Raw genomic sequence first — 27175 nt, 5'->3', positions numbered from 1 at the left:
ACGTCACATACATTAACACAATACAGTATAGGCTCGTCAAGCAGCACTGAATTTCAGGAGCATTTAAAACCATCAAGTATACATTCACAATTAAGAACAGGAAACTAAATTTATAGATATTGTCAAAAATAAAAAGATGATTTAAAAATACGAAATAAAATGCCACCCAGATTACGCTGTGTGATCTTAAACAAGTCTGTCCAATAAATTGAGAAACATCGCAGTTTCATATAAGACACCAACCAAACAATAACAAAATAAATTATTCTTTGAAAATAAAGTAAACAGATCATTTGCATTTTAAGAATCGGCTATACAACAGCAAATAACTGACGATGTTGAGCTGCTGAGATTGAACGAACTTTAGTGCACGAACGTGACTACAATGCGCCATTATAAATTGCAAGTCAGCAGATTTATTTGATACATTTTTGTATTTTTGTCATTTTATTTCGTTCCCATTAATTTAATACAAACGATATAAAATGACAAGAAGAAATGTAAAATAAATTTCATTTACTCACCAATGTAGTGCCTGTTCACTGAGCTGCAATTCTACGCGAGTCTCCCCAAACGTTTTTAAACGCACCGTAGTTTGTAAGTGCCCAGCCGTGCTCTGATGTTTCCTTGCTCCCTTGGTAAAACAACTTAAATGGGTAAATCCACTGTGGCTCCAAACACCAAATCAGTCCGTTGCAAGCAATAGGCATTCCCAGCAGTACCATTTGCAGCGTTTTTCAGAGGCTGTGAGCCACGGATACCGTTCATAATTGCTCGACAAACCCTTTTCCTTGCTGGGACAGGCTAGCTAGCGCAGGAGTTGGGCGACCTCTTCGCACAAAATCCAACTTTTCGTGGAAGGTCCGTCTTGATAATTGTGTGGAAAGTAGATCTGCAACCAGACCAACGTCTTCTTCTCGGCCATTTTGGGTTAAAATGCAGTGATAGCGCTCTCTAGCAGGCGCTAATCCAATCACCGAACGCGGACGTCCAGTCTCGACGTAAGTCCTTCTAGCTGGCCCCAGTGCGCAGACTCGTGATCTGATTGGCTATTGCAACCTGACTGTGCCCGTTCATTTACAGCGCACAGGGGCCTGCTCTCTTTAATCTGAAGGGCCCGAGCAAGTGTAATTTACCTGGCAACACAAGCTAGCTGAAATATGATTGCTTAAAAGCTTTACCATTATAAATAAGTTATCGAGTGGCTTTCAATGTTATTTAAAATAACATTGAAAGCCACTTGACTAAATGGAAATATGACGTAAAAAATACTGAGAATAATTTTGTTTAAATTTATGTTATTGTATGAATGTTTAGTCCAGCAGATAAGGCCTTGCTGCCCCCGAGGGTCCGCACACTGGATGTGGAGCATATTCATATTCTGAGTACACAGGTGCATTGGTTTGGAATTGCATCCGGAATTTCTTCAAATGAAAATACCAGAAACTGATCACAGACATCAGTTTTAAGTTTACATGGTCATACATTGTATAGAAGACACCGTTGAAGCTTTCATCTGCAATAATAAGATACACTTTTATTGATCCCTCAGCCGCATTCATGTACAGTACATAGAGTATTATTGATGAAATGGCTTGTCGGAACTTGGTTTGAGTGACGGTCAATTGGTTGGTAGCCAAGATACAAGAAATGCATGCAGTATTTATTAATGTTCAGTGAACATTAACCCACTGAAAATGTACTCCATCTTCTATAAAATGTTCAAGCTCTGTCAGGTGTGTATGCCAGCCTGAGTTTCACTGCTACATGAAATTTAGCTTTTCAACAAAAGGTTGAAGACGATTACATGTGCAAGGTACACCACTCGTAAACTTAAGTACGTATTTTATCATCTTTCATATTTGTTTCACTGTCGTCCTGCATTCATGCGGCACAAATTCACTTGTCTTTAGTCGTCAAAACACAAGGCAATTGGCTAGCTGTTGCTGCTTCCTGGCGGTACGGGAGGGTACTACACGATTACTTTCTGGGCGATAGACCGCACAGGCATACAAATTGGATATTTTTCCATGGCACGCCTGGCAACGTCTCGCGGCACACTACCGCGGCATAGGGTTTTAGGCTATACGCTGCTCCAGAGTATAAGTCGCACCAGTCAAAAAAAATGTATCATGAAGAAGAAAAAGAAAATATATCAGGCTATATTCACACTGTAGGGCATGATGCCCAATTCAGATTTGTTTTGTGAAATCCCATCATTTTATTTGCTCATTCACATTTCAAAAATGTCTGGGATCTGACACGCATGTGCTCAAAGCACGATGTTTAATGACACACCCCAAAAACACTTTTCAGGGTATCGTGTTTGCGGAGTTAAATACGGTCCTGCATGTAGTGGCTCATTTCAGAATGAGAGAAGAGCAAGTGACAGCTCAAAAATTTTTGAGGAAATGAGACATTACCCCGCGATCACCTGATTTCAGGGAGACTTATACTCGAGATGATGATTTTCATTCTGCACGTAAGAAATGAACAGTCGACGTCGATAAATTGCACTTATCGCCACAAACGTCCGCTTTATTATTTGTGTTTCAGGTGGGATTAAATTAGAATCAACAACTTTTCAGATTGAAAGATGATTGTCAGTTGTCTCTGAAGCGCTCTCCACCCCTGAGTCACAAAATTAATTTCAATTTATAGCTAATTCTTGTGAGTCATCTCTGGAAGTTAACACACCGGTCAGCAAAATGATAGATGGCAAAGATCAAGGGAGAGAATACTCACGGAATCCACCCGAACAGGTCCAACCAGGAAAACAGCCTCTGTGCAATACAATAGAACTGGAAACCTTGCAGTTGCAAGGATATATAAGCAAAGGTGTATGTGTGTCCGTCTGTTTCTGTCTTTGTCAACACCTAGGAGGTTCAGCGCAGCGCTGCAGAAATGAAGATCACATCCGAAAACTCAAACCATCCTGAAAACAAGCATAAGAACAGATACATCAACATAGTGGCCTGTGAGTAAAGAAAATGTACTCTTATTTCAACACAGAAGCAAAATCACTTAAAAAAATATTAAGATATCCTTTATTTGTCCCGAAATGGGGAAATTAACAATCAGAATTCAGAAAGGAAAACGCTGGGTAGGGAGAGGGGAAAAAAAACGCGCTCGAACTATCCTCTTCCGAGGATAATTTAAGTCCAGGATAAAAAAGACCCTAGCACATAAATAAGTATATGACAGTTACAACAAGTCACAAGACATAACATGTAATAACGGGGGAGGATGAATGGGGTGGGGGCTATGGGGGGAGAGGGGGGTAACCGCGACGCGGCCGAAATGACCAGCTGCGCTCCGCATATCGAACCACGTCACGGGGGGTAAAAAGAATCGGAGCAATGAAGAAAGTGATAACAAGGATGTGTATGCGCGTGTGGTTGTCCAGTTATGTATGTGTATGCGTGTACAGGTCATAGCTACTTCGAGGTCTGCTCATCATGAAGACAGTCCCGGCTTATCAGTCCATGGCCGGGAAGGGGGGGGGGGGGGGTGGGGGGGGGCAGGAGGAGCAGTGCAAAAAAGCGTCCGCCTTCGTCGAGAGCCAAGCAGAAAGTATATTGCACGGTTCTGTTATTTGGTCCTCAAACAAGAAGTCATGCACAAAAATAATCGAATTGGACAGTCCAAGTGATATTACCGCTATGTATTAACACTAGAGGGCAGGGTTGTGTGTTTTTCAAAAATAAGATGACCCTTTATAATGTCCTTGCAAATACCACCACACACAAGGTGAATCGAATCCTCTTTGGTAGATGCTTGCTGTGTCTCGTCCAGACATTAGCTGTGGTTAATTATCTGGAACTGTCTAGAAGCAGGCCAATCTTGTTCACTGGACTGCATGATGGAAGCAAAGGCCAGGTGGAAAAGGCCAGCTGGACTATTATTTGAACTCCACTATGAAAATGCGCAGGTGCTTTGGCAGTCCACCTCAGTACCTGATTTAGAGAACATGACTGTTATATGCTGACGCTGATTTTACTTTCAAAATGAAAACATTACTTATCATCTACCCAATGATTTATGCTCAGATGACCACAGCAGAGTGAAGTTAAGAATGTTGGTGGGAAAGGATTCCAAACACACCGACTACATCAATGCCAACTATGTGGATGTGAGTGTTTCCACACAATCTGTGTTCTCATCTGTGTGCTCACGTGTGTCTGTGCGTGCATGTATGTTTGTGCATGCTGCATGCGCGTGTGTGTGATGTATGTGTGTGTAATTGATATCAAGTAAAAGGTGAAAAAAACTTCAAAATGCCATGTTTTGTGTTGCTAAGTGAATTCAACAATTTCAGAACTCCATCCATGCACCCATCCATGATCTCAACTGCTTTTTCCTCCCAGGTGTCGCAGGCATACTTGAGCGTATCCCAGATAAATTCGGGCACCCAATCGCAGGGCACACACAGAAAAACAATGATTCACACTCACAATCACACCTAAGTAGAGTTTTGGGTGATCAGTGACTGCACCGTGCATGTATTTGGAATGTGGCAGAAAACCGGAGTAACCGTAAGAAACCCACGGAGGCACAGGGTACACACACAAACTCCACACAGGAAAGCCAGGGCCCAGAATCTCACCCATGACATCTGCATTGTGAGGTGGACGTGGCATTTAGACCTTACACCAATTGAAAATCTTTGGAGTGGCAGAAGATGTCTGTAGTCAAGAGAAATCCCAGCAATCTGACAAATTTCGAGCACTTTTCCAAGTGTGTGACAAATAATGCAAAGTAATTATATGGCACTTATCAATACTCTAGAATGCAAACATTTTTTCTTTTGCTTTTTTTTTTTTTTAAATTCAGTTTTGGTACTCTTTTGACATCACAAAACTGGCATTAGAAAGAAGTTTTTAGAATGTATACCTACTTTATTTATTATTATAATTATTATTCTTGTAATTAATTATTTATTTTATGATGCATGTATAATTTTGAAAATTGTCTTCACAGATAAACCCTGACTAACGTGTGTCTCTCTCAGGGTTACAATAAGCCCAAGGCTTACATTGCAGCCCAGGGCCCACTCAAGTCGACCTTTGAGGATTTTTGGCGGATGGTGTGGGAGCAGAATACAGGCGTCATTGTTATGATCACTAACTTAGTTGAAAAAGGACGAGTATGTGACACACAGACACACACACATTCACACGCACATTTTCAAACACAAGTTCCCAAAATATGACACTCATCTTGGAAATCTCATTTTTGCTTGCAGAAAGTCATGCACAATTCTCAGTACAGTGAACTCCTGCTATTTGCCGGCGATCGGTTGCTCTGCCCGCTAACATAAAATAATCTTTGAGTTTGTAGCTGTATACATATGCAAGGAGACAGCGTAAACAATCATGAAAAGATGGTATATGAACAACCTTTCAGTTCATTCAATACTAACAAACCATCTTCACATGAAGCTCATCAAGAGTATTAGCTGGCATACTAGGCAAAATAATATGTGAGCACTAACTGACGTGACATCATGTAAAAGAAAACAACTGTGCACACGACCACAAAGGGTTTGTCATTTAAGTCCCTGTAAAATGAGAGAACTGTCTCTGCTGTCTGCGTTTTCTGAATGCACTGAAAACATGCCCCATTTGACTAACCTGTGAATCAAATATGTTCTTCCAGTCTGTGCTAAAATGTCAGTTTGAGCCACAGGCTGTTTAACTCGTAGTATTGCTATGTTTCATGAGATGTTAACGTTCTCTGAAGTGCCTCAGTGATCTAGACCCGCACACAACACAAAACCGAGTGAGTCAGTGATTTATTGGATGACGCTGGTCCACGGGCATTGTGCTACTCCACTAGCCAGCTAGCGTATGGCCCGCAGACCATTGTCGGGCTTGACCAATAAGTGACTGCCGCATTTCCTTTGGAGTCATTTGTCTGTCCACATAAACAGCAGTGTAGCAGGCTCGCGAGCCACTGGTGGCCGGGTTGTCTGGAATGAGTGCTGACTCACTCCGGAAGACCAAATGCGTTCTTTACCCATGCCCAAAAATCCAAACAATTGAAATGCAGATTGATTTTTAAATTAATTATTGTCTTTTTTTTTTTTTTTTTTTTTACAAGACATGCCTTACATACAGTATGTGCTTTTGTTTTGCTCCTTTCTCATGAGCAGAGTAATTCATGCCTTCGTCACATCCTGGCTGGATTACTGCAATGCACTTTGCTTTGGAGTCAGCCAATCCTCCATTAAGCGTCTCCAGCTGATCCAGAATGCTGCTACTCGCCTTTTGACTGGTCCTCGTAAGAGGGAGCACATAATTCCTACTCTGGCATCCCTATTCAGAGTTGTTTTTAATATCATACTATTTGTTTTCAAATGTTTAAATGGCCTCGCTCCACCTTACCTCTCTGAGCTCCTTCGCCCCTACACACTTGCCTCAGGTCTGTGGACCAGACATTATTAGAGGTACCATGAACCGAGCAGAGGCTCAGAGCAAATGCTCGTTTGCGAAGCAGCACGGTGTAAATTTGCACGTGTGAACGCAACTGGGTTAATTAGCTCCAGAGCAAATGCTTGTGAAGAGTACGTATGGCGAGAATGCGTTGCTTTCGTGCTCTGCCGGACTTCCGTAATGTGTTGATTCATAACGACACAAGACTTGGCTAGTAACATCTTTCCTTTTGTAGGAGACTGGACTGTCTCGGAGTTGTTTGTTCCTTTGTTGTTTATTCACAACCCCCCACACCCCATAGAATTTATTTTGTGATTTCCTCTCTTGATTTTCTGTTTGGCGCATTAGTGTTTGCTTTTCTGAGTGTCATTGAAGTCATCGTTCATTTACGTTTTCTTGGGCGGTCACTCTCGAGCAGAAGGCACGGAAACCGAGAAGGAGAAGGACGTGCCAGTCCAGTAGTCGCTTGAGTTGTGTATATACAGTACGTTTTAAAAAGAACCAACACGACAGCTCGTTTGTTTTCTGTTGTTTTGACCCGCTGCAGAAACTGCCGTGTGAACGCAAGTGGGGCAGACCCAACACTGTACCGGGGCTGCCCCGCTCAGCGGCTTTGTACGTGTGAACGCTCCAGACAATTTGCTGCGGTGCAAAATAAACCGCAACAAAATATCTCGGTGCAGCACCGGAGCAAATGTGTGCCGTGTGAACGGCCCTAATGTCCTTTGAAAATCAATGACTTGGACTGTTATGGGTATTTGAATTGTTGGCAGTTGTTAAAATCCAAAATCTCCCTTGAGCCACCACTGATATTTATACTTTCAGTAGCACCATCAAGAGTAAAGCAAAGCCAATCTTTTAAGTTTCACATTTCAGAACAAAACCAGACATCTCAAACACAGATGAAAAAAATATCATGAAGGTATTAAATTTAAGAACAGAAGCGCCGTTTGCTTTGCGACAAAAAGCGTCAATATTTTTTTTTCCCAATCCACACAGAAGGCCATTGTGAAACACACACAAAAAAATCTACTAATTATGTGAATTTGCAAACCGAACTGTGAATTAGTGGGGGTTCACTGTATTACAACTCATCCATTGTATGTCCGAACTAACTTGTGCACTCTAATCTGTAAGAGAATGTTAGTTAATATGTGCATGTGTGTGTGTTTTATCATCGCAGAGAAAATGTGACCAGTACTGGCCAACAGAGAATAGTGAGCAATATGGCAACTTAGTTGTCACATTGAAAAGTACCAGCGTTCATGCCTGCTACACTGTTCGACATTTTACACTTCATAACACAAAAGTGAGAAAGGTAGGAATCCTTTTCTTTCTTTCTTTTTTTTTTTACTATTTTGACCGAAGTGTTGTCCCTTAATGTTAATACTTTACCCTAGTCTGTGCAGTAGGGTAAATACAGTAGTATGGGTACTTTAAATATGTATCCAGCATATTATGGAGAATTGATGCTTTTTTTGAAAACCCTGCACCCTCATTTGTCAGGATGGGTATTAATAAGATGTTATCAATACTAATACTCTTGCTTATCGATCTGGTGCCTTAACGGTACATTTTTCTGTTGAGAAAAACACCAAAACAAAACTATTAGATCACCCTCCATCCATCCATTATCTAAACCGTTTTCCGACCATTGCTCGTTTTAAAAATTAATTAATTGATTTTTTAAAATAAATGTACTTGTCTTGCAACTACAATGACATTCATAGAAAATAAGCAAATAAGATTTGAACAAATCACTATTGTACTGTTAAACAGTATGTAAGCGATTTTCATGTAAAAGTAAGCTTGTGTAGAGCAACATTCTTCTGTTAGGTGAGATTATACATATGTTGGTTGATATAATAATAATAATAATAATACATTTCATTGATAAGCGCCTTTCACAACACCCAAGGGTACTTTACAAACAAGGACAAACCAAAGAACAATAAAACCACAGATAAAATTATAAATAATAATGGAAGAGACAAATTTAAATTGAGTATGCTCGATTGTGTTGCTCACTGACTATTTTAATTATTGATTTCACTTGTGACAACGTGCATTTAGCAGCGACATTGCAACATAATCCGGCATCCCTCTCCAGTCTCCAGGCATAACCAAGAATAACCAAACTTTGACGTGAGTACAATTGTTGCGTTGAGTTAAAATTGGTTCGTCTTGCCTGCAGTTCAAAGCAACAGAGCTAACCCAATGTAAATGATGCCACTCTGCGCTGCGTAAGTGTACGCCTCACTCCTCGCAGCCTTCAAAGCTGCTTACTCAGCTGCGTGTGCTTGCTAGCCAGTGAAATGTTTGTGGTGCGGCTTCGAAGATGTTGTTGGAACGGCGCCTTCATTGATACACAAAGAGAAATCCCACATATGAAAATATAAAAATGAGAGCGTTATTTGGTAGATCGGGTGTTTTTAACTAATACTTCGTATCATGTCGTATTATGATCACACGGTACTACAGTGGCACAGGGAGAAGTCACAGGCGCCTGTGCCCCACGGCGAAGCCGTGAACCGAGGTGGCTCGCGTCTGATTGTGAACATGTATCTTAGATGAACATATTAACTTTCTGGCTAATTGGAGACATCAGAGAGGTAGTGGGTGCAAATTAATATTCATATAGCTGAAATTGATAAATTAATTTGAGTAATTTCCCAAGACCGTTAAGGGAACCGTTGAATGTGGAGCTTATCGATTACTGCAGGTTTTAAAAATTGAGCTCCGGGGTCAATTTAAGTCCAGTACTGTGTACCGATTCCTACTTATTTGTCTTCAGCAAAACGTTATATGTCCTCTCTTCTTTTATTTTCCTCCATCTAGGGTGGAAAGGGACACACAAAGACACGGGCCCAGAGTGAGTGGAACGTGCTTCAGTATCATTATACACAGTGGCCCGACATGGGTGTTCCTGAATACACCTTGCCTGTCCTCACGTTTGTTCGCCGGTCATCAGCTGCCCAAACCCCTGATATGGGGCCGATGATTGTCCATTGCAGGTAATAGCTGATGTACACTTTGTGTACTGTTGCTTACTTTTCATCCATCCACTCATTCCCTTTGGCTTTTCCGAGTTTGGTTCACGAGGATAGCAGATTAAGCAGGAAAGCCCAGACTTCCCCTCTTCCCAGCCACATCGTCTCACACTTCTGGGTTGTTCCCAGGACTAGTCCCTCCAGTGCGTTTTTGGTCATCTGCAGTGCCTCTTCCCAGTTGGATGTGCTCAGAACACCTCACTGCTAAGGCATCTGGGAGTCACTGTAACTAGATGCTTGAGCCACCTCATCTGGCTCCTCTCAATGCGGAGCAGTAGCGGTTCAACTTTGATTCCTTCCCAAATTAGCTCCTCAAATGAAACTTCTCAACTCATTTTGGCCGCTTGCATCTATCGGTGAGGGTGGGATGTGGATCGACTGGTATATGGAGAGCTTCAGCTTTCGTCTCAGCTCCTTTCTTGCCCACAACAGACCGCTACAGAATCAGCCTGTCAATCTCCTCTATTCTTGCCTCACTCATGAACAAGACCCCAAGATACTTGGGACAGGATCTCATTCCTGACCTGGAGAGGACACTGCACCATTTTCCAAATAAACACCTTGGTCTCAGATTTGAAGGTACTGATTCACTTCCAGTAAAGCTCTGTCTGCTGAATTTTGAAATAGATCAGGAAACAGCCAGCACCAAACAGCAGAATACCTTATTAGAATTCCTATTATGTGTATATCCTCCACCCTCTCTGGAAAATTTGATAGGCACACCATTTTTCATGAGGATTCTAGGTTGTACCCAGCAGCAAATATCCCTGAGGGGAAAGAAGGCTCCCCACTGCCTGCTCTTCTCGCCGAGCATTGCACTTTGACCAATTGGTGAGATTTTTGGAAGAAAACACAGCAGGAAGTTAGGATGATAGGTGAAAGAGACAAAGTCACCAACCAGGGAGAGAAGGACAGGAGAGGAGCAGAGTAAAAAGTGTCCGCCTTCATTGATAGCAAAGCCAATGCAGTAAATGTGTGGCTGCAGCAGAATGAAAATATATGAGGGTATTTACAAGGTAATTTTGTACTTGACAATAAGAATAGAGGGTTCATAAATAAAAACGTTAACTTTCAGGGATGAATAGGGGCTACGATAGTAGTTTTGGTATTTGAATAAATGTAAAAATTTTGAACAGTAAATAATTGTTTTTTTAATTGTTGTATAATTACTAAAATGATTTCACTAGCAATGAAAGTAATCATGATACTTATTTATTTCCATAGTTGCCTGGCACTACACGCCAGTAGACAATCCCCCCCCACCACCACCACCACCACCACCACCACCAGAGAGAGTTGGTTGACATGTTGCAGAGGAGGAAGGTAGACATACTGTGTGTCCAGGATATCAGGTGGAAAGGTAGCAAGGCTGGTAGCCTAGGATTGGGGTTCAAGTTGTTCTATCATGGTGTAGATGGGAACAGAAATGGAGTGGGAATTATCTTGAAGAAGGAGTTTGTTAGGAATGTCCTAGAGGTAGAAATGGAGAGAGAGATAGAGTGATTAGTCTGAAGATAGAAATTGAAGGTGTGATTTTCAATGTTGTTAGTGGGTGTGTTCCACAAGTAGGATGTGCGTTGGAGGATAAGGAGGAATTTTGGTTGGACCTTGATGAATTGATGCAGAGCATCCCGAGAAGTGAGAGAGTTGAAATTGGTGCAGACTTCAATGGACATGTTAGCACAAGAAACAGAGATAATGAGGAGGTGGTGGGCAGGTTTGGAATTCAGACGAGAAACACAGAAGGACAGATGGTGGTTGACTTTGCAAAGATGATAGAAATGGCTATAGTGAATACTTTCTTTCAGAAGAGGCAGGAACATTGGGTGACATTGGGAGGCAGGATTACACAGGTAGACTACATTTTGTGTAGACGGTGCAACCTGAAGGAGATCAGTGTCTGCAAAGTAGTCGTTGATGGTGGTGTGTAGGATAATTCTGGTAGTGAGGAAGATGAACAGAGCAAAAGCAGAGCAGAGGACGTAATGCTGGAGGCTGAAAAAGGAAGAGTGTTGCATGACTTTTAGGAAGTCAAGTCAAGGAGTTGAGACAAGCACTGGGTGGTCAGGAGACTTGGTGGTTGAATGAGGAGGTGCAGGAGTAGTTACAGAGAAAGAGGTTAGCTAAGAATAAGTGGGACACTGAGAGGACCGAAGAAGTTAGACAGGAGTTACAGGGAGATGCAGCACATGGTGAAAGCAGAGGTGGCTAAGGCCAAACGAGGCCTACGATGACTTGTATGCTAGGTTGGATAGCAGGGAGGGAGAGACTGATCTCTACAGGTTGGCGAGACAGAGATGGGAAGGACATGCAGCAGGTTTGGGTGATTAATAAAGATGGAAATGTATTGACAGGTGCCAGTAGTGTGATGGGAAGATGGAAAGAGTACTTTGAAGAGTTGATGAATGAGGAAAATGAGAAAGAACAAAGAGTATAAAGGGTGGCTGTTATGGACCAGTAAGTGGCAAATATTAGCAAGGATGAAGTGAGGAGGGCACTGAAGAGGATGAAGAGTGGAAAGGCACTCGGGCCTGATGATTTACCTATGGAGGCATGGAAGTGTCTAGGGGAGGTGGCAGTGGAGTTTGTGACAGGCTTGTTCAACAAGATCTTAGATGGTGGGAAGATGCCTGAGGAATGGAGGAGAAGTGTACTGGTGCTCATTTTTAAGAACAAGGTTGATGTGCAGAGTTTTGGTACCTGCAGAGGAAGTTGATGAGCCATACAATGAAACTATGGGAAAGAGTAGTTGAAGAAACTAAGAGCATAAGTGTGCATTTGTGAGCAGCAGTATGGTTTCATGCAAAAATAGTATGGCAGATACAGTATTTGCTTTAAGGATTTTGATAGAGAAGTACAAAGAAGGTCAGAGGGAGCTGCATTGTGTCTTTGTAGATCAGAAACCGTATGACAGGGTGCCCAGAGATGAAATGTGGTATTGCCTGAGGAAGTCCAGGGTGACAGAGAAGTATATTAGAGCGGCGCAGGACATGTATGATGACTTTAAGACAGTGGTGAGGTGTGCTGTAGGTGTGACTGAAGAATTCATGGTGGAAGTGTGACTTCACCAGGGGTCAACTCTGAGACCCTTCTCATTCGTTATAATGATGGACAGGCTGACAGACCAAGTTAGACAGGAATCTCCCTGGGCTATAATGTTTGCAGATGACATTGTGATCTGTAGTGAGAGCAGGGAACAAGTAGAAGAACAACTAGAGAGGTGGAGGTCTGCCCTGGAAAGGAGAGGAATGAAGGTCAGTCGAAGTAAGACGGCAAGTACAAGAGTGTGGTAACTGAGATAAAGTAGGTGGATGATTTTATGTACTTGGGGTCAACTGTCCAGAGCAATGGAGAGTATGGAAAAGAGGTGAAGAAGTGTGTACAGGCAGGGTGGAACAGCTGGAGTAAAATGTCAGGTGTGATGTGTGATAGAAGAGTTTCAGCTAAGATGAAAGGAAAGGTGGAAAAAAACTGTGGTGAGACCGGCCATGTTGTTTGGACTGGAGACAGTGCCACTGAAGAAAAGACAGGAGGCAGAACTGTAGGTAGCACAGATGAAGATGTTGAAGTTCTCTTTGGGAGTGACCAGGTTGGATAGGATCAGGAATGAGTACATCAGAGGGACAACTCATGTTAGAGGTTTTGGAGAGAAAGTCAGAGAAGCCCGACGGAGATGGTGTGCACATGTCCAGAGGAGAGAGAGTGAATATTTTGGGAGAAGGAACTGAGTTTTCAACTGGCAGGCAGGAGGCAGAGAGAAAGACCAAAGAGATTTATGGATGTATGAAAGAGGATATGAAGGTAGCTGGTGTGAAAGAAGAGGATGCACAAAACAGGGTGAGATGGAGGCAACTGATTTGCTGTGGTGACCGCTGAGGGGGAAAGCCGAAAGAAAAAATTGTTGACACCATGAGGAAATATTGTTTGGTCGCTGAACACAAAAACACAAATGTCCATTATTGTCATTATATATACTGTATACAGTATATATATATATATATATATATATATATATATATATATATATATATATATATATATATATATATATATACACACACACACACCAGTGGCGGATGCTGGTCTGTCAAGGTGGGGAAGCTCAAAGGCCTACATCATAAAAAGTGTCAGTTTATTTATACGTGAATTCTACTCTGTGTTCCTTTTCAACAAAATTATCTGTGACCCTGTCATACCAGCAAGGCATCTTTTCCAGGGACTTAACTAATGTCCTACAACTACAGCAACTACAATAAAACCCACTAGAAATAAAAGATTTGTCGCTAGTTGTTTTTAACAAAGAGATGCTAAGATGATTCGAAGTCTCCAGTTCAACTCGGAACCGAATGAGAATTGAAAAATGCTCCCACAGATGCCTACACCAAAAGATCAGCGATCGGCTCATTTCGCTGTCAATCAAAAAGAGATTCAGCCTCAGACAGATCATCCAATAATCATGCAGAAAAGCTGAAAATCTGGGCGAGCCGATACATGCCCACTGTCCATAGACTCCCAGAGACGCTGAGCGGTGGACAAAACCAGCACTTATCCAATGACTCTTCTCATTTCAATGCATTGGGACAACAGGCTCTGAACTCTCAAGATGCCCAGCGTTCGCGCTCTAGATGCTTAGCGTCCACACAGTTTAAAGCACAGTGAAGATGCTGGAATGAATGAGAAGAGAGTCGCGTCATAACTAGTCTTAAGAAGCTGGTTCAGAAGAAAAATGTTGAGCGCGTTGTAGCGCATATTTAGTCAATGGCATGTACACACAATTGTATGTACACACATATATTTGAACACATTTTTTGACATTTTAGGGGAAGCTGAGCTTCCCTTGCAGTCTTAGAGCAATCTGTTATGACTTGGATAAACCGAGTTTGGGGGATGCAAAAACGTAGACAAAAACAAGGTCTCCGTAGGGAAAAAGACAATTTAATGTCTCAATTGCACCGAAAATAAGGCGAGAACATAAAGCGCTGGTCCACAATAAGGACCAGGAGGCAAATCCAAATGAGTAACAAAAAGTGCTTGCACAAAAGAGCAAGGAAGAAAAATAAAGACCGCAAAATACGAACGAAAAACAATGTAACACCTGTACACGCACAAAAAGCCAGGTCATCAAAACAAAACAGTACTTACTCAAAAATGGGTACCGAGAACTATAACACGAAACACAACGAGGTCATAAGGCCAATAAGTCAAAGAACAGCGAAGATAGCAATGCCATAGACAATACTCCCACAACAGTTGTAGGACGGTGGAGTCCTTAAATAGTGCATCTATAGATTACAGATTGGCAGCAGGTGCGCTAGAAAGACCGCTCATGCCACCTGCTGGCCAGACCGCAAAACCGAAACGTGACACAATCACTTCTGATATATATACACACTACAGTATATTGTACAATATTTGCGTATTGTATTTGTACATAATGCAATACAACTTTTTACTACTACTACTAGTTACCACTATTCTCCAGTGTTTGTTATACATGTGCATCATAATATGTCAGTTTGTCATGATCTTCAATTCACAAAGGCAAATATTGTCACTTGATAGCAAGCTTGTTTTTGTGTTAGACAACTGTTTTAAACAAAATCAGTCACTTTGTTTTTCCACTTACCAATTGACATTGCAAATGAGACACACATTGAAACAATTCTTCTGCCTTTGTACTCTTGCTTTCCTCTGCTTTGTATTGTTTTTCAGTGCGGGAGTGGGTCGGACGGGAACGTATATCCTTATTGACAGCATGTTGAAGCAGATCAAGGACAGGTGCACTGTTAACATACTGGGCTTTCTCAAACACATACGTGCTCAGCGCAACTACTTAGTACAGACTGAGGTTTGTATGTCTCTTTGCTACAGGAAAATATGTGCAAGAATTGTTTGGCGCAATACGTATGTTGACAAAAATTCATTCATATTGTTGAAAGTGGATTTGCCATATTTCACACTTAAATCCATCAACAGTTCCATTCTAGCTCGTTTTCATTTCAAACAGCATGCTAAGTGTTGGAAGGTGTACAGTATATTCAGAATATTCGTAAACTCGGTACGTTTCAGTATTTTTACGTCCAGTGGTACCTCTACTTACGAACGTCACTTCATATGAAATTTTCAAGTGACAAAACGCCTCAACAGGGAAATATTGTCTCTTTGTTACGAAAGACATTTCAAGATACAAGAGGTAAAAATACAGTATGGGCTGCTGCTCGCAGCTCCGAGTTTCCTGAACGCAATATATTTATAGCTGCTCTGCCATCGGCTATTGCATCATGGCATCCTATTGCCTAAGCGGGACATCTACCGAATGTGTCTATGCGTGTAGATAAACCGATATGTGTCTATGCAGCGTCCCCGTCACTGACCTCTCGGGCCATGAGGTGTTCTGATCGTTTTACATAAATATGAATCACGCAGAATAGATTTTCACCAGTCGGGCGATCGCTCCCTATGCTGATATTTGCTTTGGACCTTTTTGAAGGAATGTTAAAAGCCGACAAAAGCAAACGTCCTTGGTTCAGGTCACTAAGCAAAAACCACTTCTGAGAGAGAACGTGCACTAAAAAGGGTAAAACCAATGAGCACACAACTAAAAGTTAAATGACCATCATTTCAATTTTTTGCTCTATTCTTTGTTTTTTTTACACTATGCACAACCCTCATTGTGCAATAATATAATTGTAACATGTATTTGTTTCATATTTTGATGCATTTTTATGCTTTAGAAAACACTTATGTATGAATTTTGGGGGGCTTGCAACGGATTAGGGCATTTACATGGAAAACGCGTCTCTACTTACAAAATTTTCTTGTTAGGAAATTTCTTCCAAAGCCAATTAATTTCCTAAGTAGAAGCACCACTGTAGTTGTTGTTCAGCCATTGACTGTAGTTTTACATTAAGATGGTGTATTTTGCAAGCTGCTTATTGAGCAAGTAGAGATAACAAATGTAATCGTTTGACAATGCAATGTGATACATCACATTTTGCTTGGTTAATTCAGGAACAATATGTATTCATTCATGATGCCTTGGTGGAAGCCATCTTGGGTAAGGAGACTGAAGTTGCAGCCAGCAAGCTTCATCACTACACAAACACCATCAAGACACCAGGACACGGTGGTCGGACACATGTGGAAAAACAGTTTAAGGTGATGGGACAAATCATTTCATGTTCTGTATGTATACTCAAATTGCACATTTAGTCTTATATTGTGGTGTTTTATATTTTATACTGATATTGTTTCTTACAAGATGCATTAATTCACTACAAATATTCCCGCCATTACTGTTAATACAAAATGTACATAATCTGCCAGCCTAACATGATTAAAGAGTCATCCAGTAACCGAGCTACCGAAAGAAAAACAGAAATAGGTAAGCAGAACGAAAAATCTGTTGAAGCAATGACAAAAAGACCTCCCAATATGACATTTAACATTAGCTACCCAAGCATGGTTATCTTAGTAGGGAAAATGCAATTGATACAAAAACAATTCCAATTAAAGTCATTTCAAAAATTGTCAACATTATATGAAGGTGGGTTAAAAAAGTTGTTTATATTTCCATCTATACTAAAAACCTGGCGGGGCAAGCCTGGCTTGTTTACTGTAGCGCACCTCTTGGTGCAGTGACTTCAAGCACAGCAGTGAATACTGACACAGACGAATGAACGAGATGTCAATCCATCATCATTCCATCCTATTTTAGCAGCAAACAGTTGTCATTTACGCTTGTAACTGAATGCACCTGCTCCACACACTTGTCCTGACTGCCGCTACTTGCTTTCCCTTAAGGCATGGGTGTCAAATATAGGGCCCACGGGCCGGTAACGGCCCCAAAGTAGGTTCGATCAGGCCCGCAGGATCATTTAAATGTGAAAAATGCATAAAAGACACAGAATGAATATTTTTAATAAGGTATGATTCATGAGGTATCCACTAGGGTACACACTGTTTTGATCAGAGTACAAGACAACATTGTTTGGATCAGAGAAGAAGACAACAGCAGCCTCAGTCTGTCACTGAGACAGACCCAACACAGCAGACGCTATCAAGTACTTACACATTTAATAGCACTCTCCTTAGTTTTTAAGGTGTAGGCAGGGATTGAATTTAGATTTTATATACACATGTGTAAATGGTTTAAAAATTTCTTTCTTTAAAAATGTCGTTTAATTTTAAAATCCATTACTATATTTTTCAATACCAATTACTTTTTAAAGTTGTGCGCCTCATACAATCAATGGGGTCTGTTGCAATGCATATATGTGAATGATAAAAGTAAATTGCACATTTGTCAAAGTAAATCTAAGGTGCTTCATGAAATGTTTTGTAAAAGATATGTTCATTGAATTTCAACATTTTCCTAATGTTCATGTGCTTCTTTAGACCAAAAGAAAGGAATCACATATTATTTTGGTTCTTTATAGCAGAGTATGGTATAATTTATATATAATCTTTGCCCACTTGACATCTACAGAGGCCGTATGTGGCCCATAATGTGAAATGACATTGACACTCCTGCCTTAAGGGTTCTCCCCGCCCTGCCAGTGTCCACATCATACACGCCAGTCACGGTTCACTCTGTCATGGGGGTTGGCGGAAACACTCCGCCCCTCATTTGTCGGGTAAAACATTAGTCAAATTACTTTGTAAAAACATGCTAAATGTTCCTGTGAAAACCTATTAAAGCTGAATATGTTCATAAATTCATAAAACCCTCCCGGAACCCCGGGTGGAATAAAGTGGATTTGTCCCAGCAAAACGGGACGCTTCGTCACCCAACGATATTGGAGAACACATTTCTATCTGCACGCGGCCCGGTAGTCCAGTGGTTAGCACTTCGACTTCACAGTGCAGAGGTACCGGGTTCAATTCCAGCTCCGGCCTCCCTGTGTGGAGTTTGCATGTTCTCCCCAGGCCTGCGTGGGTTTTCTCCCGGTACTCCGGTTTCCTCCCACATTCCAAAAACATGCATGGGAGGCTGATTGAACACTCAAAATTGTCCCTAGGTGTAAGTGTGGGATTGGATGGTTGTTTGTCTCTGTGTGCCCTTTGATTGGCTAGCAACCAATTCAGGGTGTCCTCGCCTACTGCCCGAAGACAGCTCCAGCGACCCTAGTGAGAATAATGCGGTTTGGAAGATGAATGGATGAATGTCTATTTGCAAAAAGTGCACACACACAAAATGTGCAAAAAAATATTTTCTCATTTTGAACACAATTTATGCTGAAGAGCATGTTGGAATTCTTAATCTTTGGATCAACAGTCGTCTATTACTTGTCGTGAGGTAAGTTTAAAGTGTTTTCACTGGGTCAGAACAATGTACTGTTAGTTTGAATGTTGTTTTGAATACATGTTATTTTCAATTGTTGGTTGAAATTCTAAAATGGCAATACCGCCTTTCTTTCATGATGTTTTTAGTTGATTAACCAGTGCAATGCCAGATTCACGGAGTGCTTCAATTCTCAGAAGGAGTGCAACAAAGAGAAAAATCGAATTTCCTCAGTCGTCCCATGTAAGTCTTGGATTTTGGTTCAATAATATTCCAGTTATTTCCTGAAGCAGGAACACAAATCCCAAAAGAATGATCGGGGATATGTTACAGTGTTTGGACTTTGTCTATAAGCATTTACATTATGTGAAAATGCTACAAGGTGTACCACTCAACAAAATGTATTCCTATTGACTAGATCAGACTAGGTGCATTATATTATGCCTTGGTTTGCTGTTCTCGCTGTATCTGCTCCCATTGGGTTCCCTCTTAAGGAAACATGGTATTCCCTTCCACTGCTATGCAGATCACTGCCAGATCTATGTCCCACTGAGCAAGAAAGACGCATTCTCATTAAGGCCACTCCTATCCTGTCTGGAAGAAATCAAAACCTGAAATTCAACGAAAAGAAGACAGAGGTGATATTGTTTGGTCCCAGTGGCCCTTGTACATTCCATCCTGTAGACTTGGGCCCCCTGTCTCCTTATCTGAAATCAACGGTCTCAAACTTGGGCCTTAAACTGGACAGTGATTTCAAACTCGATCGGCAAATTGGTGCCGTTGTTGAAACAAGCTTCTTTCACCTTAGACAGCTGGCCAAAATAAAACCTCTCCTCTCACATGAACACTTTGAGACAGTAATTCATGCCTTTGTCACATCCCGGCTGGATTACTGCAATGCCTTGCACTTTGGAGTCAGCCAGTCCTCCATTAAGCGCCTTCAGCTGGTCCAGAATGCTGCTGCTCGCCTCTTGACTGGTACTCGTAAGAGGGAGCATATAACTCTCACTCTGGCATCCCTTCACTGGCTCCCCATTCATTTTAGAGTTATTTTCAAGATCCTCCTCTTTGTTTTCAAATCTCTGAATAATCTCGCCACCTTACCTCTCTGAGCTCATCCGCCCCTACACACCTGCCCGGCGCCTCAGGTCTGTGGACCAGTCTTTGTTCGAGGTACCAAGAGCTAAACTGAGGCTCAGAGGGGATCGAGCCTTTTCTGTTGCGGGTCCCTCTCTCTGGAATGACCTCCCGCTGAACATTCGGCAAGCCTCCTCGCTGCCCATCTTTAAAGCCCTCCTCAAAACTCACTTGTATTCTTTGGCGTTCGACTCAGCATGATTTGTCCTTGATTTTACTGCTTGGTGCTTTCCACCGCCTTTATTACCGATTCGTCTTACTGTTTATTGTATATGTTAAATCGCTCCATGTACAGCACTTTGTATGCAGCGATGGCTGTTCGAAAGTGCTCTATAAATACTGTTGACTTGACTTGACTTGGATTTTTCAGAAAAGCAGAACTTGGTGATGCAAGGTAATGCACGACTTCAGTTTTAATGCAGTGCATCCTGAGACCGTGTAAGGAGTACAGATTACTGTCTTGAACCAAAATACGTCTCACTCAACATGCTTTACCTGTTCAGTAAAGAAGGATTGCTGTCCACACAAAGGTTGCCCTCAAGTGCAGAAAGTGAAAGAAATTGATCAGATCTTGGTCCACACAGACGCATGCATACACGTGCACGCGCTTGTGTGCCTGTGGGTGTGTGTGTGTGTGTGTGCGCGCGTGCGCGTGTGTGTGTGTGTGTGTGTGAGTGGGGTTTTTGTCCTGCATGTCAATAAAAATCCTGACATATATAGGCCACCTGTCTGACTCCTCGTGCACTTTAAATGATCTGTCAACGATTCTTGTGGAGGGCTCAGGGGGTGGATCGCTATTTGTGTACTTTTGCGATCAGTGTTGTCGTGACAACTTCAGTTGAAGTCTTTCTTTGGTGTTAGCGTCTTCAAGCAAACTAAACACATAGATATGCATTTTAATTCAGTGAACCTGTAATCTGCTTACAATTTTACTTGAAAGACTTTCTTGATTTTGATTTGCCCTTGGTGTTGCTTCGACGTGGCCTCATAGTGGAGGTACTATGTCTGCCATCTAGTGGTGAACAATGTTATTACAGCAAAAGTCTTATAAGTGCAGTCACAAAAACATTTTTAGAAGTAAAAAAAAAAAAACTAGAGCCATTCATAATGTGGCCACAAGCGGCATTTGGCCCTGGGAATACCCGTTGCCTGTCTCTGTTCTTGAATTTAGGATGAACATCCAGAAGAATAGCATCAACTGCTCATATGTAGCCACACAAAGCTTGTAAAGATATATCGAAGATTCAGTCGCTTCAGAAATGTGTTAAGGTTTTAAAGACATTTGAATTGCAGGCTTTCAGTTTTACACGTTTCCATACCATCAGCATGTAATTCAGTTTGCAAATGATAACAATGCATTTTGCAAAGGGGAAGGGAAGTCTCTGTAACTCTGACATGCAAAGTGTCACATTATTTTGACTTCCCGTATTGTACCTGACTTTTCAATGTTGGTTTACCAAACTCAAATTGCCAATCTGTTTATGGCTTATTTCATTTCTGTCTAATTGAACAGCGGAACAAGCAAGGGTGAGGTTAGCCCCTTTGCCTGGCATCAAGGGCAGCGATTACATTAACGCCTCTTACATCATGGTCAGTACTTCCTGTTCTTCCCAAACTCTCCGTTCACAGAATGCACCAATGTGAATTCATGTCCTCAACTTTGTTACACACTTAAATGTTGTGTATTCATGATAAATGTGTATCCCGGACTGAAATGTTTTAGCGAGAGGAAAAGAATACATTGTTGCATTGAAAAATAATAATAGAATGGCGTTGTTTAGAAATGTATTTGAAACGGAACTTCACTACAAATGAGTCTTATTTATGCCATTTTGTGTGTATGCATGTATGTGCATTAGTTTCCCTCTGAATTTTTTTTCTCCGCCTCCCTCAGAGTTACTACTGTAGTAATGAATTCATCATTACCCAACATCCTCTGCTGCACACCACAAAAGATTTCTGGAGAATGATCTGGGACCATAATGTACAAATCATTGTCATGTTGCCTGCCAACCATGGACTGGTAAGATGCATTACAGACATAAACATGCACATACAGCCATTACAATTGTTTTGTGATGCAAAACTGAGGAGTGTGCGCAGCTCATCTGCTTTAGGCCTATTGTTGATAAACTCAAAACTGCAATGTGTTCTTGACTGTACTACAGAACAAGTGCTTACATCGGATAAACACATTTTGAGTGTCGGAATTAAAATCTTTTTCACCATTGGGTAAATTACAACAAAACAAACCATGTTATTTGTTTATTTTTCCTCAAAAATGCAAAGATAAGACTATTCATATTTGATATTCAAGTCAACTTATCGACTTGTGCGGATTAAAGAAAAAGCTTAAAAATTATATTGTAAAATTATTACATTCAGTTCACCATATTAGAAAACACGAAAATACAGTAAAAAAATTAATGGATTTAAAAAAAAACGGGACATCAGAATAAGTAAACACACACACACAAAATGTAAAAGAGACAACAAATAAATAAATCTGTATTTCATTCAAGTAGAATATCATGACAAAGTTCAACTCAGGATGCTCCATGTCCCAATCTTGTTAGCTAATTTAGGCAAAACACCTGCTTGTTCCTGCCTCTGTGTGGACGAAACTGCTGATAAGCAACTTCGACAGAGTTTCACTGGAAAGTGTTATGATTTTGGTTGAGGTCCAAAACTTTTTCAATAGTCAAAGTACAGTTTCATGTGGGCTCTCTTGAAAAGTAGCTGTGTTGTGAGTTTGGCGAGATTGTCAACGATGTGGGTTCTGAAGAAATTATTTTTCCTTGCCCTCCAATGTGAACGGATGTGGGCTCCTCTTCCTACCGATAATTGTCTCCTTCATTTCAACTGTCCTTCCACCTTTGCCCTGTAGTCTTATATAGAACATGTCTTCAAATACTCGTAAATTCAATGTCGGAACATTATTATTGTTGTACATTCCAAGGGTTTTTTATTCCGTTTTACTCATCATTTAGAGTGATTACGGTATAATCAATTGTTTTTATTTTTATGTAGAAATTTTTCATTATTAGCATTATTCGTATTTGTTGGTTGGCAGGGAGAAAGGGAGAAAATCATATTGTGCCATGCCTTATAAGGGTTTCAGATTTAATTAACGGCAGGCATATTGTTATAAAATTATCTTAGAGGGGAGAAAATAAAAGTTGTATTTGATACTTGAAAAGCTTAGTGATGTGCATTCAGGGGAGGCAGGTGAGGCTGTGCCTCCCCTCTCATCATGAGAGGAAAAAGAAATTAAATAATAGAATAACACACATATTCATATTTGTCCTCGGGACTATGTATTTTCACCATTTTTTAGTAAAAATCTCAGAAAATGCTGTATTTCCTGCATAAATAAATGTGTGGCGTGGACAGCCATTATGACACAAATCCACAGAGGAAATGCTTAAGGTAGCCAGTACCTTTGCCTCAAGGAAGGCAACGACAATGAGCAGCCTGATAGCCTGTTATCAGTCAGGTTGAATCCGTGTGCAAAAAGTAAAGTGTGCTGTGCGAGCCTACAAGCTGTCATTTCTCGTCCTGAAAATGGAGGATTTAATTTCCAAACTAAGAAATTTTTCTAAGTTGGACTTTCAAACAAAGCAGGAAATCATAAATACTGGCAGATCGGCACCAGAACTACCAGGTTTGTTTCAAACGACGGCAGTCGGGAAAAGACTGTAAACTACCCGTTCTTTTCAAAGGTGATGGTATACACTGGCTTTGTGGCTGTGCTATAACCTTCCTGCTTTCGCTGCCTTTTATTCTCAACGAGTGAGTCTGTGTGGAACCATACGGGATTTTGTGACTTTAAAACTTGACAAACATCCGTCTGCGTACCGTGTTCGGAATGATTCTTTCCCCCCATGAACCATTACAGGCGTGTGTGCAGCTCCATCCATTCTCTGTCCATCCATTTTCTCCACTGAGTGCCCTGACGATGGTGACGGATTGGCTGTAAAATATCCCACTTGGCAGAGGCCAGTTAAGCCCCAGCCTTGTCACCAGCCATTTAAAGACATGGCAGCTCCTATATCTGCACCCTAGTAATAAAGTGAAGCAGGAATATCTTATCAAGCAATACTCCTTAATAGACATAATAACAACAACAATAATAATCATCATTGTTATATTAATTATATTACTCGTAATTGTAAAATGCATAGATGAATAATGGCCTTATAATTTTCACAATGCTCATGTGATTGGCCCCTTAATAGTTAATAAAAATCATTCCATAATAGTATTGAATGAAAGCAAAAGAACTTGTTTCCATGATCAGTTGTTGTTTTGTCATTCAGCATTTATTTAGGACTTAAACCAGTAATTAATTTATCAACACTGCTCGTCCAAAACATTACGAGGTACTGTTTAAGATACCTTTATCTGCAGATAAACACATTTTGAGGGAGAATGGTACAATATAAATGAACCCTTATTGCTTGAACCCTAAAAGTAGACATGAGATATTATAGTTTTCTGTGAAACGTATTTAAAAAAAAAAAAAAACGTTTATACCTTAATTTAGTAACCTATGTATTCAGCTTGAAGTAAGAACATTGATTGGGGAGTAGAACAAGACAAAACATTGTGATTTTCTTCTTCAGGCCGCGGATGAGTTTGTGTATTGGCCCAGTCGGGAGGAGGTCATGATCTGTGAAGCCTTCACTGTCACCCTCATCAGCCAAGACATACTCCGCTTGTCCAGTGAGGAACAGATCAGCATCCATGACTTCATCCTGGAAGCTACACAGGTTGCTTACGCGCATCTGGTCAAAATCAAGCGCTAGTATTCATAAATTGTGAACGACAGCGTTTTGTCTCATACACTGTATAGAGGCCACAGATTTGATTCTGGGTCTGTGTGTAGTGCATGTTCTTCCCGTGCCTGCGTGACTTTTCTCTAGGTTTAGTCCCACATTCTAAAAACATGCATGGCAGGTTAATGGAACACTCTAATTCACGGGTGTCCAAAGGCGGTCCTCAAGGGCCGATGTCCTGCCTGTTTTCCAGTACTCCCAGAAGCAACACACCTGATTCAGGTGTGTTGCTAATGCTGCTTCAGAGCTGGCTGATGAGCTGATCACCTGAATCAGGTGTGCTGCCACCGAGGGATCTGGAAAACAGGTGGACATGCCTGCTTAAATTGTCTTTAGGATTGTGTGAATGGCTGTTTGTCTCTGTGTCCCCTGCGATTGGCTGGCAACCAATTCAGGGTGTACCCCTCCTACTGCCCAAAGACAGCTGGGATAGGCTTGAGCTCGCTCGTGACCCTTATGAGGAAACGTGGATTAGAAAATGGATGCATGTATGGATAACTTTTGGTAAATAGGTCCTTAAGCATGTCTGTTTCAGCATAGTTAACATATTTACACATAAAACCAGAGCCATGAAAAGCCCCCCCCTCAATTATTTAGCATTATTGATCAAATTATACAATGTATGAAAATACCAAAATATACTGCATGAGTATGATTTACCATGTTCTCCAAGTTATGTTTGCAAAGCTTTTTATAAGATAAGATAAGATAAGATGTTTTGTCAGTATAGTATGCCACTGCCAACTGTGACTTATTTGCTGTTAATTTTGTTTACAAGGTGTTGTTCTTTCAGATGATTATTTTTTAACCAGGGCTTGCAGTTAGTCCAGTAAGACATTTCATTCTCTCTTGTTGTTTCGCTCTTTGTCTGATTACTAGGATGATTACGTATTAGAGGTGCGACACTTTCAGTGCCCCAGGTGGCCAAATCCTGACATGCCCATCAGCAGCAGTTTTGAACTGATCGACATCATCAAGGAAGAGGCAGCCATCCGTGACGGACCAACCATCATCCATGATGAGTCAGTCTATAACCGCTCCTCTTCATTCTGCCATCATGTCAACAGTCAAATTTGTATGTATGTTTGTTTCAAAAAATATTTCCCACAGAGGAAGAAGTTTGCTGAATACACTTTCAGAATTCAGATGTTTTTAGGCTAACATTTTAGCATCCACGCTATATTTGTACTGTTTACAATTTTCTTTAGACTGTTGCAAATTTTCTATTCAGATATTTGCAATTTCAACGGTAGATACATAGACTTAATAAGCTCAGCAAAGCATATTGTTCCATTGGCCAACTGATTTAGGGCAGTGCTTAAACGGCACCAGGGTCGAGCTCTCAGGCACTGTCAACACCAATGAAAAAAGGAAATCTCCAAAGTGTCACCATCTTTATTAAGTGGTAGCCCTTGATGTTTTTCCCCTGAAGATGCCTGAGCAAAGTGCCCAATTAGAAATGATGAAATTGTTCATAGCATTGCTGTTCTTGACGACACTCTGCTCATGTTTATTTATGACAAATGATAAAGTGCATCCTGCTCCTTTAGGAGAAGTGAATGCTTCATCCACTTTCTATGGTGCAAGTCAGCTTGTAGCCGCTTCACAAACTGTCAGTGAAAGCTCAATCTAATTGACTTCATGCTCATTACTTAGCCGGGCGTGAGCTGTTAGCGTTCTTCTCTGCAACTCTGTCGACAGTGCCGTTAATAGATTAGGAGACCTCTCCCATGGTTAAGGCTACCCGCTGTCCTCCAGGGAGCCTCACACACCAGTCTCAGCTGTCATCCTCATCTCCTTTCACTCACGAACGGATCTTAAAACGCATGAGATAACTAAACTGCGAGTGGCTTTCTTCCCTGGCTGAGCTGCACATGAAGGGTGTCTGAACAGTGCCACGAATAACCGTTTTCCCTTTTTTTTTAATCTCGACTTCAATGTTTTAAAAATAAAATAAGTAAATAGACCAAGATAACCCAAGTAAAGCTCAAATGCACTTTTTTAAATTATAATTTTATTACGTCATTGAAATAACAAAACGCCAAAATGTCATTTCTTTATATGTGCATATACATATATAGGGTCACATTGTTTTTTCAACATTTCATTTCTTTTAATATTTCCTAACTTGTTTCCCTGTTTCTTTTCATTTTTGTTTCAATATTTATTTACGTTTTTATCAATTTGTTTCAATCGTGATTTTATTTGGGCAGTCCTCTGACCTACGTGCAGCATTACATCTGCCCTCAAACTCAGTTTGAGTGAGCTGGCCCTGGGCGGTATCAGTACGGTGGCCGCGGCAGGTCAAAACAAGTGCAAATGCCACAACACAACTACAGGGGAGTAGCATTTGCCTTTCTTGAGAACTGTCTCGGCTATCGCGGCTAGTCCCACCCGGTTCGCACCCACTGAGTATGATGGGACTGTGACAGA

At 41.1% G+C, this 27175-nt stretch overlaps 1 protein-coding gene across 3 annotated transcripts in view; it reads left to right on the top strand.

Moving 5' to 3' along the window:
* LOC127607030 (receptor-type tyrosine-protein phosphatase gamma-like) overlaps nucleotides 1-27175 on the top strand; it is a 399557-nt gene that overhangs the window by 365680 nt on the left and 6702 nt on the right. For 2 of the 3 annotated variants that reach the window (XM_052075036.1, XM_052075038.1), the window contains 12 exons: nucleotides 2881-2977; nucleotides 4050-4132; nucleotides 5012-5146; nucleotides 7618-7752; nucleotides 9273-9448; nucleotides 15197-15332; nucleotides 16496-16642; nucleotides 18917-19010; nucleotides 21418-21494; nucleotides 21799-21927; nucleotides 24530-24676; nucleotides 25622-25764. In XM_052075036.1, the coding sequence (XP_051930996.1) occupies nucleotides 2881-2977; nucleotides 4050-4132; nucleotides 5012-5146; nucleotides 7618-7752; nucleotides 9273-9448; nucleotides 15197-15332; nucleotides 16496-16642; nucleotides 18917-19010; nucleotides 21418-21494; nucleotides 21799-21927; nucleotides 24530-24676; nucleotides 25622-25764 (1499 nt within the window). The remainder of the gene's footprint in view (nucleotides 1-2880; nucleotides 2978-4049; nucleotides 4133-5011; nucleotides 5147-7617; nucleotides 7753-9272; nucleotides 9449-15196; nucleotides 15333-16495; nucleotides 16643-18916; nucleotides 19011-21417; nucleotides 21495-21798; nucleotides 21928-24529; nucleotides 24677-25621; nucleotides 25765-27175) is intronic. The other variant, XM_052075037.1, reaches the window with a different exon arrangement.

Source organism: Hippocampus zosterae, chromosome 9, assembly GCF_025434085.1.
Source record: "Hippocampus zosterae strain Florida chromosome 9, ASM2543408v3, whole genome shotgun sequence".
NCBI classification, from domain to species: domain Eukaryota; kingdom Metazoa; phylum Chordata; class Actinopteri; order Syngnathiformes; family Syngnathidae; genus Hippocampus; species Hippocampus zosterae.
Note: the sequence above shows the minus strand (reverse complement) of the source record. Positions and strands in the feature narration are given on the sequence as shown.